The sequence below is a fragment of the Crocodylus porosus genome, unplaced genomic scaffold (genome assembly GCF_001723895.1).
Source record: "Crocodylus porosus isolate Cpor-Errol unplaced genomic scaffold, CroPor_comp1, whole genome shotgun sequence".
NCBI lineage: Eukaryota > Metazoa > Chordata > Crocodylia > Crocodylidae > Crocodylus > Crocodylus porosus.
This window is the reverse complement of record NW_017728935.1, coordinates 249,749-265,774: the sequence shown is the minus strand read 5'-3', so window position 1 is coordinate 265,774 and position 16,026 is coordinate 249,749. Positions and strand designations below refer to the sequence as shown.

Here is a 16,026-nt window from a genome sequence, read left to right as displayed (position 1 = left end):
TGGCTCTGACGCATGCAATGCACTGCTGCTGTAAAAGCTTTCACAGAGCAGGCTCTGCGTAGCTCGCATCCTCCCACAAGAGAAGAGCAGAGGAAGCGTACAGACCCTGCCCTCCTCTGCCAAGTACCTGTGCTCCTTGTTCTGGCTTTTAACAGTGTGCACACCCCCATAGGGAACGTCCGAGCTTACCGTGCAGATGTAGATTCAGTGCGTCTTATGGACCCGGTCTTATAAATTAACTCTTGTTTGTTCTTCTATCCTTTCAGCAATGGATAACTTACAAGAGCGAGCACTGCACATCCGGAAAGTCCTTCTGAGCTTGCCCAAAACCACTCTGATTGTAATGAGATACCTCTTTGCATTCCTCAATCAGTGAGTATTCCTGAAAGCCCCAGTGCCTTGCGGTAGCAGGTGGCAACTGTGTACATGTGATGGATTATAGGGTTGGAGGCTTGACACTTGGCAGTATCTGATCAGAGCAGCAGTTCAGGGTACGAGAGCCATTTTCTGTACTCTGTTGCCTCTCAGCCTCCTGTTTAATTATTGCGTTGGCTTTGCTGAGCCCCTCAGCCTTATGCGTTGCAACTGGAAGAATGTTTTCAGCAATCTTGACAGAGTTCAAGTGCTGAAAATTAATACGACACAGTTGGCTTGGAAACGGAGTGGAAATGCGACATGCAGGATGAGGATATGGGTCCCCAGCCAGCAAGAGGCAGTGTGTGCTGTTTAAGCAGTGAGCTCCGTCCTTCTTGGGAAGGGAGGGATCGTCTGCATTTTTGAGCCGCCTGCCACAGCTGGCTGGTTTGTGGGGCGTTGCTTGCAGAGGGAGCCTAGTCTTGATCTCTGTCCAGCAGTTGGGACTCTGGAGGGTGGTAAGAATAAGAAGTGTGGGAGCTAGAAAAGGGACTTCAACGTGGCCTGTGTGGAAGGTAGGAAAGCAGTGGAGGTGATGCTGTGTTGCTGCTGTTCATCATGTCTACACTGCAAAAGGGATAAGATCTAGAGATTTCATTAGGGCGGAGATGCTTAAAGTATATATGGGATACATGCAGTATGCAAGCTTGAATCCATCCACAGATCCAGAACAACCCTGGGTTTTCTCTAAGCTGTGAGCTTTCCACCAGGCCTTTTTTAGAACAGACTGAACTAAGTGTCTGGATTAAAAGCCTTTCCAAACTCTGGGGGAGTTGAGCTCTGGAGCTGCATTTTGCAGGTCACCACTAGTCGTTGCCAAAGCTGCTGGCAGGGAGCTTTTAATAAGAGGTGACAGAAAACAACGACTGTCCTAATGGCTCTAGGTGGGTGTTTCTCCATCTGCTTGACCTGTGATAAGCGTGGAAGCGATGGTACTAAAAGCTTTGGCTGCTAGTACTTCAGAGCTGAACTCTGTAGAGCATCATTTTATTCATCACTGAGTAGTGTCATTCTAGCAGCTTGCAGGATGAATGCGTCATCCTTTTCCTTGTGATGAGTTTAATGTCTAGTGCTGCAATTTGAGGTTTCAGCTATAAATAACTTGGAGGGAGCTGGAACCTCTTGCTCTCTCATCACTGTCCCGTAAGGCACGCAAGCTATCTAGACAAAGCAGGCCCTTACCCCTTTCACTGTGCTTGCAATAAAATGCAGGAAGATTGGGTTTCCAGAATGGATTAATGTTCCTGCTTTGTGACTCGGGAGGAGCTGCCCTTTGAGAAATAGTGCGTTTGGTTTGTGTGGTTCTTGGGAGATAAGATTTCTCCAAGCAGCTGTAGAAATACATTGATTTTAATCGATAAGTAAATGTGCTACTGCCATTGAGCAAACAGTGATGTGGAACAGTGCAGCAGAACTTGCCCTGAAGCTTGAGGGACCGAGCTCTGTGTGTAGACATACCTCTGCAGCTCCCATTGACTTTCACCTGAAAAAAAGCAATCCTGGTAGCTTGTTCAATTGTGTTGGCTTTTGGATTAGTAGGACTTCACAAGCCACCTGGATTTACAAGCATAGAGCTCCATAAGAGCCCTCAGGCTGCCTTCACAGGAAAGCCAAAAGCAAGGTAAAGCTCACCCCAGCTTACAGACTTACTCCCGGAGGCCGTGAAAGCCGCCGAATTGCAAACTAAACAGGACCAGGCCTAGTTGGACCTGGATGGGAGACTCATCAAGAGAAGCCCCACGTGCTCTGGGAACCAGGACTGCTGTTTCTGTGGATGTCACTCTTTCGAATACAGGACCATTAGCTCTGAATGACAGCAGGGGCATTATGTTCTCTCTTAAACGAGGCATGAAACTGAGATCCTACCGCTTGTACTGACTGCAGGGCCCGTTTCACTTTGGTAGAGTGCATCTAGATGCCAGGTCAAAACCTTACCTAAAAATTGACTGTTTTGAAAGATGCTGGTTTTTGGCTGTAGGTTCGAACAGCCGCTGCTGTGCTCCACTCTAGAGGTATCTGCCTTTTCCTGATAAGTGAAGTAACTCTTGTATGTGCAGATTGACCAAGGACTTTGGAAAGCAGGGTATAAATGTAATACAACAACCTGTTGGCTGTAGTGCTCACGTAGCAATCTGCATTAAATAATACAAGGACAAGACCCTTATCTGAGTCTTGGGCTTCATTAGCTGTTCTTGCTGAATGCTACTTGCTTACGTAAAACCACATAAAGAGTCCTGATGATGATGATGTGGGGATCCTCTGATGTGTGTCTGGATTGTCTCTGTGGAAAATGAAAACGCGTTCACAAAACGACCCCTGTCCCCTCATTCCTATGTTGCAGCTTGGAGGGAAGGCTGCAATACATCCTCTTTCCGCAACAGTTTATGAAGGAAGTTCTCTCCTGCCTCGAGACTCTTTCCACGGATGTCACTTCTGGAGTCACTGAAATAAATATTCCCTTCCAGCCTCTCTAGCTTTTGATTATCCTAAGAAATGAACTGGAAAACAGGGCTTTTGATAGGGGGAGGCAGGGGCAGGGTGCATACTGTAACTTTGCTCTCTGATGCTTAATCATTAATTAATTGGGTGCCCCAAAAGGCTTCAGTTACAGGCTTAGGGTAAAATTTATTCAGATGAAAATTACATGTTTTAAAAACACAGTTGCTCTGTGGGAAATGCAGCATTGAGAGGCACTGGGGGAATCTTAGATAAGCGCTGTAAAAACCCTTGATGAGAAACCCTTTGGCTCTTTGGGAACAGGCTGACTTTACAGGCTGCTTTACCAAATATGCTCAGTCAGACCAAGGGGACCAGGCTGAGCTCAGAGCTGCAAACCGATTATGAACAGCAGTAATAAAGCAGAATGTCCTTCCACTTGTAAAGTCAATGGCCCAGTACCTTTCAAAGCAATACAGTCCCCAAGCTTCTCAAATCCCTTTGAGGTTTCTAGCTGTAAGTGGCCTAGTTATTAGACTTCAAAGGCATTCTGTGTGTCACTGAAACTAAGCTAAGTCCTAGTGGCGCTCTTGCCGTAGGAAGCAAGAGCTTGGAGCTTAAGCTGTGGGCTTGGGAGGAGCTCGGGCCGAGGGAGGTGCCAATGGAAGGGAGCAGAGTGGTTTCTTGACTGCCAGCTTCCTTGCTGTATGCAGTGCCCCACGCTGCGATCTGGGGAGCAGCAGTGCCTCAGTCAGGCTGGCACTGGCCTCTTGGCTGGAGCTCGGGTGTTATCGCGGCAGCTGCTTTCTGTGCAGGGTGCACCAAGCAGACCACATGTAAATAAATCCCCAGCACTGAAATCCAGGTGGCCAGAAGAATAAACCGTTCAACCAGGGGACTGTCTAGTGACGTGTTGTTTTGTAAGACATCCTGGGCGCGCTAGTTGAGGAGGACATATTAAGAAAATGGAACGTGCCCGATCAGTTCAATAAAGAAATCTGTGTGTTGGCAAGCGGGGGGTTTTCTCTGCTGTCAGCGAAGGCTGCAGCTAGGAAGCTCTATTTGTGCAAGTCGGAGCAGATCAGATTGTCGGATCCCAGGAGGGGCATCTAGCAGAGTTCTCCGTTTCCCAGTAAATGTCGTCATTGTCTCTTGTTTTCATCTCTCTTGACCCAAAAAGATTCATGGCCCAGTGGATCAGGCTCCAAGAGCAGAGCACTCTGAGCTAATGCTCCAGATTCCACTCTCTGTTCCCTAGCAGGAAATGCTGCCATTGTTTGCTCCTGTTAATCCTGCTTCCCCTCACCCCTTCAACTTTCCCCTGTTTTTTTGCAGTTTATCTCAGTTCAGTGAAGAGAACATGATGGATCCCTACAACTTAGCCATCTGCTTTGGACCCACGCTGATGTCTGTGCCTGAAGGCCATGATCAGGTCTCCTGCCAGGCTCATGTCAACGAGCTGATCAAAACCATCATCATCCAACATGAGAACATCTTCCCAGGCCCGAGAGAACTGGAGGGCCCTGTCTATAGCAGAGGTGGAAGCACCGAGGATTACTGGTACGTTGGGAGCTGTGCTTGGGTTTCTCCCGTTTGGTGAATTGTACAAGGCAGTCGAGTGCTGTGCCTTGGGTCTGATTCTGGAGTCGAACCCAATTGCAGAATTTGAACGCGTTCCAAAGCCTGGACTGTGAAAGAACAAGATGGTTATTGTCTCTTTGGAGAGCTGCTAGTTTATCTGACGCAGACAAGCTTCGGTAGGAGGTTGCCTACCAGACAAATGTCAGACCTGTTCTTTGCTAACCTGAAGGGTGGTCCTGTGACTGCTTTTTTTGGGCTATTATGGCAGTGACCACGACCACCTTGGCAAAGCCACGCAGCTGATGCCTACATTCACAACTTGAGTTCTTCTTACTTTTTTTTTCTTCTTTTCTCTTTGCCTGCCTTGAGCAAGTTTGCTTTAGTGACAGGGTCGATTGCAGCTGAACCTAGAGAGCTGCAGCAGGGTTTGATTTTTGTTCAGGGCAGCACCGACAGAAGGAAAATACAAAAGCACCATTTCCATCCAAGCCAAAGCCCAGGAGATCAGGCCTCGCATTCGGTCTGCAGGCAACATCTGGAAGCAATTCAGCCAGTGGGGCTCCTGTCATCTGGGGTGGAAGGCTGGGGAGGGGAGAAGGGAGGTGTTTGCTTTCCTAGTGGCTGAATTGATGTCTCCCACCTCGCACCGAAAAGGAAGAATGTTAAACTGCCTTTCCCCACCCACTAACCCCCAGGAATGTAAATGATTATTTTTATATTCATTAAAAAATAAATTGAAGTCACGTTCACGGCAGAGCTAGCCTCTGTTTGGTTTTTCGGCTGTGTTGCAGGCTAATATAACTCTTGTTGCTGCAGGTAAGGCCTGTGAGGTAGCTCCATGCAAATTGCTCCAACTCGACTCGGAGGCCTGTCGCAAAAGCAGTTCAGTTAATTTAGCCTTCATAGCTGATGTAGGGGCGTTGCCCGTATCTCACTGGCTGGCTCAGTTGTATGGCTTGCCTTAAATCCTGTGTTGTCATGAAATGTGAGGGTTGCCTGTAGGGAGAGGGAGATGAAAATATGGAGTGTTTAGTACCTTTTTATTATTTGATGCATGCATAGACCTTCACAAGGGCACGACAGGGGGAAGGCTCCTACCTCGGAGAACAAAGGCTTCACCCAAACCTGGCCAGAACAGAGGACACAGTTCGGGGCACTTCTGCGTAACCTGCATAGCTCCAGTTTGTCGCTGTCAAGAAGCTTTTTTTTTTTAGTTGTAACCTGCTTTGGAAAACATTTAGAGTACCTGGATGCAGGTAGTTGAGAGGACTGCACGAAGTCAGACCCTGTCTCTGCACACCCTCCATTATGAACAAGCATTTGGGGTTGGAGGCATGGAAAAGAGAGTATAATTAGTCCTAAAATATCCCATCACATATCTCAATTTACTTTGCTGTGCCGTAGTCACTTGTAGTCGGCAGCTGCTGGGGAGGACTGAAGCCACTTGCCTCCGGGGCAGAGCAGGGTGGGGCACGACGCACAGTTTTCTGCTGGATGCACCTTTGGCGAATTGTTTTGGATCCTGTCCCACCCCACGTCAGTGTGTCGGAGCAGATTGACACCACATTAGAAAGGCCTAGTAAAGCACTGTCTAACCGGGGCGGGAGTCAGAGTCTGGGAATCCTCCTCTTGGCCACGTGAGGCTCGGAGAGTGGCAGGGGAGAAGATGGTTTGCATAGAGCTCCACTCGCTTGCATTCCTCTGGCAGTATGTATTGCTGACGCTTCCCCAGCGTTCGTGGAGAAATCCAGCAGCCTGGCACTTCCCGTGACAGCACCCGAGGGCCTGTGTGATAGAGGGGGTCTTTCTGTAGCAGGGGCAGGTTTTGGTTTAAAGTGCTGCACGAGGGGGAAGGGAAGGCGTGCGACCTGCCTGCTGCTGCTCGTTTTTTTGCAGTGTTTAGATCATTAGAGTGGGTTGTACGCTGCATTACTTCACAGTCTGGGTGAAACTTTAGCCCTTAATACTAGAGCCCGCCTGGGGCTTCCCGTTGGTTTTAAATTCTTTTATAAACTTTGCAAAGCCTTTATCTTTCCTAGTAAGGATGGGAAAGTGGACGAATGCCTTCCTAGGTACGTGCTCAGAAGGTGGCCAGGAGGAGTGTTTGTTATGTGGATTAAGTGTAATGAGATGCAAGCATTGTTCAGGTTTGGGGGCTTTTTGAAGGGCGAGGTTGTGGGGGGGGTTTTTTTTTTGTTTAAACATTTCATAGACTTCATAGACATTAGGGCTGGAAGGGACCCCGGAAGATCATCGAGTCCAGCCCCCTCCCCAAAGGGCAGGAAGTCAGCTGGGGTTGTCGGATCTCAAAAAACGTAGAGGAGGTAAAAATTCTTAAAAGGAAAACACAAGGCTTTGGTGAACTCTGAAGTCAGGAGTTTTAGGCCCAGAAAAGATGGATCAAGTTACTGCTCTCTGAAGAGAAGTAAAAACTACTTTTGATATGATTTAAGGTCCGCTCAGTGTAGCACACAAGGCTATAAACCTGACTGCAAAAGGGCTCCATCCAGTCCTTGCTTCATTCCTCCCGGAGCATAAGACTTGAGAGCAAACAGGTTTTCCCTTCATCAGCCACTTCTGGCATAAGGGAGGGGAGACGGTTCCCCGCCGAGTGGTTCAAGGTGTGCTGCAGAGTAAACACAGACGAGCCTTCATTGCCAACTGGCACTCGGCTCCGGAGGGTTGCGTGAGAGAAGCTAGGACTTCTCTTTGCATTCTCCTTTTTCCGGCCTCGAGGAACTGCCTTCCGGGCTCCTTAATCTTCAGGCAAACAAGTTACGTGGAGGGTAAGGTAGGGTACAACTCAGTGCTGCCTACTCCCCAGTAACTGCCCGCGTGCACACTCTCACCCCCTAGTCAACGCGAGATAACGTGCTCATTGTCACGGAGGGGGTCTGCTGCCTCGCACGTACCTCCAGGTGAGCGTGCGCACACAGGCAGTTATCCCAGAGTAGCTGCCGCCCCGAGTTCACGCCCTAGTTCTACTTTGCAGTAGTTTGCTCTTGTAATCCTGCCATTGGGGATGCATAACCTTTGTTTTCCACTTCGTGTGCATGTGATCTTATTAAAGCTTTGTCTCCTGTAATGTTTAGACGTGAGATCTATTAGTGCTTAGATGTCTGTAAATAAAGACCCGAGCAAGTTAATATGATATGGGAGTCGCTTGTTTGATGAAATGAAAAGGAACATTTAAACTGATCATTGGGAGAAAAAAATCTGAAACATCTTATTAAAGTGGAATAATCTCCCCTAGGGAAGTGACAGACATCTCATCACTCAGGTAACTAGCTAATTAGACAGAGCAGTGGAGAATATAGCGTAGGAAATAATCCTGGTGTGACAGAGATGACGAACAAAACCTAATATGCCTTTTCTGTCTCTGCCTTTCCCTTCAGTCTCCCGAGAGCTGGGTTAGGAGGTCTGAACTCTGGCTTGCCTGCTTTAATTTCCTGGCAGTGTACACAAGGTGAAGAATCTGCTCCGTCTGCTGAAGCAAATTAGGGCTTAGCTTGACCTTAACCTCACTGATTTCAATGCATGGAAATGAATCCCCTTTCCACGGAGGAAAGTGAAATCTAGGTTTTCAGATCCAGTAGTGTCAGCTGTGACTTCTATAGATGGCAGGGCTTGACTTCCTCCGGGGTAACGCGTTGTCTCTTTCCTCCTGTACAGTGAAAGCCCTCACGGGGAGATGGCCTCGGCAGACGATTCGGCTCAGGATATAACAGCTGAACACCATACCAGCGACGATGGTATGTGAAGCCTTCGGCCACTTGTAAGGGAGTCCAGTTTGAGGGGATGCTGTTACATGGTTTAAATTCAAAGAGGGATACTCTCACGGGGAATTGAATGAGAAGAGACCTTATGTGGGGCCCTCCCTGCCCGAAACGGAAGAAGGGAGGGGGCCAGCAGGGATTTTTAGACGCCAACTGACTCTCCAAAAACACCCACTTGCCCAGTGCTCCCTCTCTCGGCATGCCCTTTCCTCGGGAAACGTTGTGCACGGGCTGTCTGTGCTCACGGTGGTTGGACGGGCCTTTGCACTGGGAAGCGTGAGCTCAGCAGAGCGCCAAGCAACGAACGTGCTTGGGCCTGCTCTCCCACTCCCCTCGGTGCATGCTGCTTGCCAGGCTTCTCCCCTTTCAGTGGCATTGGCAGGCAGCAGCTTGCGCGTGTGCAAGCTCCAATTGCTTTTATTACAAACATACAAGCCAAAAAAAGGGAGAGGCCCTCCCTCTTCCCCACCAGGAGCCAGGCCTGGGGGTGGGGGATCCTTCCTGCTCCTCCTGTTCCCCCGCCATTCCTGAGGAAGGACTGCTGACCAGTGCACACATCACAGCCTGACCTCCTACAGCACCCTGCATTTGTTTCTTATCCGTCCCAGTTATCCTCCCCCCTGGCGGTTGCCTGGGACGAGAGGGGCTGCTGCAGGTCAGATGGGGAGTATGGTTTTCAGTTGGATGGCATCCCTTTTTGAGTCGCCTTTAACAGCCTGGTTTACGTTTTGTGCTTGGGCCTCTCCCGTGCTTTATCACTGTGCCAGCTAACGAACCTTTCCCTTACCCACGGCCCGTTCCTGCTGGCTTAACAATGTTGGCTCGCCAATGAGGAAGTAAATGCTACTGAACTGTGTCACCTGCAGCTCTGCCAGCAGTGTGGGGGTCAAGGCCCGGTCTGAAAAGAAACTTCTAGTCAGGGTGTCGGAGGGAAGTACCAAGATGAGGGGGATGAAAGGACGCGACTTCAGGGTCTCTGTTAAGCAGCTTGTTCTTCTGAAAAGTTGCAGGCCCTTAACAGTGCATGGGAAATTGAACTGCTTTCCTGCTGAAGGAGTTTGATCGCTCTAAGGAAGGGCAGACTCCCTTCTGTTTACCCAGAAGTGTAAACCGGGGCCAGAACTTGCCTGTTGACCAACTTAAGAGGCTTGTTTAAAAGATAATGTTCTCTTCTCAGTGCTTGGCTGGCGGCTGAGTCAGCTTCTGGGCACCGGGTGAAATGGGTGTATGCATCGCACGTTCAGGTAGCAACTCCCAAGGCAAAACTACCTTGGAGTTCGGCATGCTACACATGCAATGGCTGCCTGGTCTCGTTCGTAGACGCTTAGAAGCACATCGGCATGGAAAATACTTTCCTTTGCTCTCCAGAGGAGAACCCAGTGAGTGAGCTTCAGGATGCGGGGGCAGAGAGAAGGAGCGTCTCTCTGTAAAAGGTCGTGGTCGTTCTGCTAACTTTTGACATGATGTACGAGTGACTGGGCACTCCAAAGTTGGGGCTGGCACACCCTCAGCAACATAATGAGGCCATAACGAGAGCATATCCAGGCTCTTTGAGTTATGAATTGATGGAGAGACGTTAAACCGTCGCTCTCCTGCACAGTTTTTGAGGCTAGGGGAGCAGAGGCTCTCGGTCCCTATTCACAGCTCTCTCCCCACAGCAGGAGCCTCGTACGGCAGCGCTACTGGAAATCTGAGTCTCAAATCACTCGTTTGGCGAGAAGCCATGGTCCTAAAAAGCAAATTGGAAATGTAAGAAACTTGAGTGAGCTGCTCATTTGGAATAATAAACAATTGTTAATGAAACGGGGATGAAATTTATCCAAGTAGAGTCCCCTCCCTTTGTAAAATGGAAAAAAACAAGCTTTAAAACGTGAAGCGATTTTGCTTTAACCGGGCCGCGTGACTTGGTTCCAAGAGCCAAACGAGCGAGAGGAAAGGAGGTAGCCAGAAGCAGATAACCACATGCTCAGGGGACTCTAAACCAGAAAAACAGAAAACACGGTCATGTTCCAACCTGAAAACACGGGCAAGCTATTTTTCACTCTTGCAAACACCTGGCTGGCGAGCGTGGGCTGATAACTGGAACGGTCTGTAGCTGTCCGTAGACCTATCTAAAGTGTATGATGAAGTAGGATTTGCGTTGTGTGTTTTAGCAATAAGAAAACTTGTTCTTGAAGGCTCAGTCCCAGCAGATGCTGGGGTTGCTTAGCCTTGGCCCTCGGTCTTTCCGTGCCCTGCAGCAGCACACGTTAATCCCAGTGCTTCAGTGGCTAATGCTGCTGCTGGGCAGTCTCAGACTGCCACATCCCCTGTACTCCCACCTGGACTTGCACGGGTGTCTGCAAACTACGTCACAGCCACTGCTGAGAGCCCGTTTCTGGAGTGCCTGCTTTAATTTACAGGGACTGCAGAACATTTGCTGGTAAGATCCTCTCTGGCTGGCTGCTGCACTGTTGAGGTCAGGCATGTGGGAGCTTCCCTCAAGCTGATGGCAAAATAATGACGTATCTTTTGGGTGTGACGGGGCCTGTGTTCTTGGTGCCAGAGAAGGGAAAGGGCTGGGCATTCCTTGAAGTTTGCTTCCTAAAAAGAAGCCGAAATTTTCCATTAAGCGGCACCTGCCATGCAGCTTCTTGAAAAGCTGCGCAGTACTAAGGTATAGGCAGCCAAGCTTGCCCCCTTTCCTTGATTCTGTCTAAAGGGGGGGAAGAGTTTTTGTTTTTCGGGTTTTTTTTTTTAAATTTGTATCCCGTCTGCAAATGAGAATCCATCTTCCGCAGAACTTTAAAAATAATCCTTGCAATCCGACACGGATCCGCCTCCGACTGACTGTCTAGACATCTGTACTGTCCGCCTCTGCTCAGTATCTGAGTTCTGGGCGGTGGAAGCTGGTCACCCTGTGTTTTGTGACAGTCCATTGCAAGTTCCTCAGGCGAGAGCTGTCTGGTTATGTGCGTCGCAGCACTCCGCGTGTACCTAGATTGCGCTCAAGAAATCGTGCAAATCCGACAGCACTGAGCGGCTGACTCTGAGCCGCTCCACAGCAGGCATTGGTAAAGATGCTGAATATTTGTGTTCGCTTCCACAGCAGTTCCTTGGATAGATCAGTGTCCTGTAAAGTTGTGATCTGCAGTCTTTTGGGCCAGACAGGCTCTCGAGACAGGAGAATGTCTTCCCGAATAGAGTCCTTATTTCTGACGCAGCTTGGAAGCTGGAGGCATTTCCCTCCCTAAGTGCTGATGACAGCCGCTGCTTGCCCGCGCAGCAGGCACGAGTTACCTGCCTTGGAGGAAACCTCCCTAGATAGTTTTTGTCCCTGACATCATAACTTCTTGGTCCTTGATGGTGGTGACTTGGGACATGATGGGTAGACTGTCTGGCTCACGTTTTCTTACTACGCTGGGATGGTTTCATTGACGTGAGATTCGTGGAGGAGAAAATGCAGAGGTGTGTGTGGTTGGTAGATGTGAGATCATCCCAACAGCAGAGTTCCCATGTGTCTGACAGATCCACACCCAAATCCTGATGCTTGGACCCTGTTCTCCATTGTTACCAGGTGACACTTTATGCTGTGTGCTGCAGTCTGCTCTGTATCATTTTCAAGGGGGAGGCTCAAACTCCCGAACGTTTTCCTGAGCCCTAGTGTTCACTTCACTGCTGATGTTTTGTTCCCTTCTCTCTCTCCTAGAGTGCGAGCCCATAGAAGCCATAGCAAAGTTTGATTACACTGGCCGAACTGCACGGGAGCTGTCCTTCAAAAAGGGGGCTTCTCTTTTGCTTTACCATCGGGCTTCAGATGACTGGTGGGAAGGACGCCACAATGGAATTGATGGACTTATTCCTCATCAATACATCGTTGTTCAAGACACGTACGTCACCTGTGTTAGACCCTGCGTGAGGATGGGGGCCACTGAATGCTGGGAAAATTTCGGCACACTTAAAACCGTGCAAGAAAAACCATTCGAACTTGAACATCTGTGCCGAAGTGTTAGGGCCTGCACTGGCTTGTAGGCCTTTCAGCCCCCAACACCGCAAGCTTCTCCATGTCAGAGGTCAGAAACAGGTCCATGGTCCTCTTGCCCTTGTTGGGCCAACGTGGTTAAGACACGATTGTTTCAGAAGCCAGCGGCACGCAGTGCCACAGCCTTGATTCTGCAGCTAGAAGGACCAGATGCCTGTTTTTGACTGCACTGGGGGCAGGGGTGGGGAGATGAAGGGCAGGTAGCAGGGGAGAGCCTTTGGGCTCAGACTCGTGTCCCTTGAGCTGTATCAGGACATTAACTACCATGGCACCGTGCCTTCTTGTGCACAGACATCAGTGGGCTTCCATGTAGGCACAGGGGTCCCCTTCTCCGCAACTTGCTGGTTCAGCATCTTTGCTGTCCAAGGGTTTGTACGCACACTGTGCTTACGCTAACGTAATTGGCCTTTATACTAGAAAGGGCACACTCCTGCCTTTATATGGCCCTGCATTGGTGTAATACACTTGTATTTGAGTGAAATCGGGGACAAAATTATACTTTTGTATAACTTACAGCAGCATGGTTGTCTCTTGCTTAGGGGGAGAGCAGCCACTTTCTCAGGCAAACGGGCTATTACCTGCTCCCCCTAGTGGCAAGTCACAGTCACAACAGCCTGCTTCATGCAGCTATCCCACAATACCTGGTTGTCTGTCTGCTTCCTATCCCGGTGCAACTTATATCTGCGTATAAAACTAGCACTAATGCAAGGAGGCGGTGTTATCAGGTCCCTAAGTCCGGTATTTGAGTGCTGTTCCCTTGTTAGGCACAGAAATCTGGGTCTCTGATGTGGAGTGCAATTTGTTCCTCACTCTGTAATAATAAAAAGGCGTGTGGGTGGGTGCAGCAGCCCCTTCTGACACGATATCTTTCCCTCCTCCCCTAGTGAGGACAGTATTTCTGAGAGATCCAGCCCCAAGTCTGAAATAGAAATCAACTCGGAGCCACCTGAAGAAAAAGTGACCGCCAGAGCCAGCGCCAACTGTCCAAGCGGCAGTCACGTTGCAGATATTTACCTTGCAAACATCAACAAGTAAGAGCGCTCTTGCATTGGCATGAGAAGCTCAGGACTGAGGGCAGTGGGTCATTGTCTTTCTTGAGGAAAATATTGGAAATAGGCCTACTACTCTTTCCCATCCACTTCTGCTTTTTCCTGCTCATTTCCACTCCATTGTTCAGCTCCCTTTTCTCCAGCCTGCCCGAATCACTTTTATGCACGCCCTCTTCGTTCCCACACCGCCATTCCACTTCAGCCCCGGGCCTAAAAAAATAAATGCCTCACATTGTCTTGTACGCTCTAAACAGATGCTTTAGCATGTGGCAGAGCCACCAAGATGTAATATTTTGTGGCCTGTTGCTGTTTGTGTCTCGTTAGAGCACCCAAGCTCAGGCCTTCGTTATGGTAAGTCTGGTGCGGTCACTTGGGAAGACAGTCCCTGGCGAGAGGAGTTTACAGTCATGAGTTAGAGAAATAAGTCGCACCTTGGCATGACCTTCACTGTCACTGCTCTCTCCCAATCTCTCACATTGTTTGCTCATATCCTTTGGGCCAGGGATATTTTGAATGCGTTCTCAAGATGTTCAGTGCATTTGTGGTTGCTGTAATGCAGCAATAAGAAAGGGGGGAAAAAAAAAAGTACCTTGCATTCAGTGCTGTCCATAACGACCTTTCACATAACTTTTGTCCCAAAGCCAGTTGCTAACTATGAGTGCCACACTATTGAAACCACAAGCCTCCCATTGCCCCAGTTTGATCTGTTCAGCGAGGTGTGGACATGCTAGTCTGTTGATGAAAATCTGGAGAATGAAATTGTCTTGCTTTTTCCTCCCCCTCCAAGGCATTGTTATTCCCAAATCTTTCAGTTCATTTCATTGGTATAAGATGGCACGCTAGGTTACCAAAGCAACTCTCTCAGTAATAGAACTGAGTACCCTAAAGCTACTAGTGCTGTTAATTATCATGTTGCAGAATTGCTTCTCGACCTCTGGGGCACAGATGGAGAACTCTTGAAAAATGTTTCCTCTGTGATGCTGTTAGTGCCAAATGATGGGCCCAGTCCTCAGCTAGCGGGCAGCCATGTGGCTTTATTTAATACCAGTGAAACGAGTGGTGCGTTTTTACCTGCTTGATGAACCGTTCAAGTGTGGGACTGTATCGGGTGTGGAACAGCCTGCACCGTGGCAAGTTCCGTTTTGGAGAGTCACCATCTGCTGCAGAGCTCTGCTCCTTGTTGCGGTACCCTGAGTGATGCTTTTGCCAGGGAAGGTGTGATTTTTAGCAGCAGTAGCATAAGACCTTTTTTTTTTTAGTGTGGTTTGAATCGTCTGACCTATGTGCTAACAGAGTGTGGCAAAACAGATCAGATGGTTTCGCGGTGGCTGTTGTGCCACCCACTGAATTAGTTTTTTGATGCCAAAATCCAGCTAGAAATAGTACGGTTGTAGCAGTCACTCGTGCAGCCTGTGCTATATATAAATCAGTCTTTTCCTTTAAGGCATGCCAGGCTGCCTGCTTTATAGCACGCAGCAGTCTTTCTAGAATGGCCACGTCTAACGTGTATGAAACCATGCTTTCAGACTGCGCGTTGCTGGGGGATGTTATGGAGATAATGTTGGGAGGCCAGCTTATGTACTTTTCAGTCTCGTACACCTATAGCACGGCATAGATTATCTATCGTGGCCTTACTTAGGGTATAGAAAAGGCATGTTTCTATAAGCAGCAAAAGACTGACTCTTGTTGCTAACGCTAAACATCCTTTAAGGCAACGTGCCTACCTGTTTTTAAAAAGAATGCCACGATGCCTTTGCCCCAGAGTTTTAATAGATTTTTCTGTTATGCACCTTAGCCAAAAAGAGAACCTCTGATGTAATAACCAAAAAAAATGGTGTCTAGACTAGCTGATGGCACAGAGGGGTTTTTGGTTGAAATGACAATTTTTCCTTTATTACCGAGTTAAATGCTTTTCCATTTAGTCTTTTGCATGTGCTAGGAAGGTGTACAACTGTTTGTAGTCTAATTGGCTTCCCTCTGACAGACGTTAAGGTGGGTGGTTGTAATGTTGTATGATGATGCCCTGAGCAATGATGGAGGTTACTAATAGCCCGGCCAGCCACAGGTCTCCTTCCACTGCCGTCCGTGTTGTCTGGGGGAGCCCTGTTTTGAGGTCTGCCTCTCTGTGGGTCTCCTCTCATATGGACTTGTTTTGCTTTTGCAATTGAAGGCAAAGAAAGAAGCCAGAGTCTGGCAGCATTAGGAGAGCTTTCCGTCAAAGCGATAGCCATGGGCTGACAAGCTCTTTGGCTGAACCAGCCTCTGCGGGAGCCGGAGCCACTTCTAGACCTTCATCTCAGCCCATTATGAGCCAAAGTCTCCCCAAGGAGGTTCCTGATAAATGTTCCATCAGCGGCCACGGCAGCCTTAATTCCATCAGCCGGCATTCGTCCCTGAAGAACAGGATAGAGAGCCCACAGATCCGGAAGACCGTGACCACAGGAAGGTCAAAGAGCTTCAACAACCATCGGCCCATGGATCCTGAGGTCATTGCTCAGGTAAAGGAGACCCTTTAGCATAAGGGAGGTTGGCTTCTGTTTTCATAAGGGAGGCACCAAATGGGTTTAAACCTAATCGCATTCATTCTGGGTAAACTCTTCTTCTTAGCTCAGCTTTGCTATGCCTAGGGGAAGGATGCGTTCCAACCCTTTGCATATGTGAGCACTTCATGGGCTCGGAGACAGATGCTGAACGTCCTGTGCTTGTCACTCACGCCTTTGCATGAGCCATAAGTGTGTCTCCACCCCCT

General features: G+C 48.8%; 1 protein-coding gene across 4 annotated transcripts in view; it reads left to right on the top strand.

The window, feature by feature from the left end:
- The window catches only part of SRGAP2 (SLIT-ROBO Rho GTPase activating protein 2), a 160,266-nt gene that overhangs the window by 137,739 nt on the left and 6,501 nt on the right, over positions 1 to 16,026 (top strand). For 3 of the 4 annotated variants that reach the window (XM_019546531.1, XM_019546530.1, XM_019546532.1), the window contains exons 16-21: positions 267 to 372; positions 4,186 to 4,410; positions 8,104 to 8,183; positions 11,896 to 12,076; positions 13,113 to 13,259; positions 15,448 to 15,775. In XM_019546531.1, the coding sequence (XP_019402076.1) occupies positions 267 to 372; positions 4,186 to 4,410; positions 8,104 to 8,183; positions 11,896 to 12,076; positions 13,113 to 13,259; positions 15,448 to 15,775 (1,067 nt within the window). Of the gene's footprint in view, positions 1 to 266; positions 373 to 4,185; positions 4,411 to 4,873; positions 5,824 to 8,103; positions 8,184 to 11,895; positions 12,077 to 13,112; positions 13,260 to 15,447; positions 15,776 to 16,026 lie in introns of those variants that run through there. The other variant, XM_019546533.1, reaches the window with a different exon arrangement.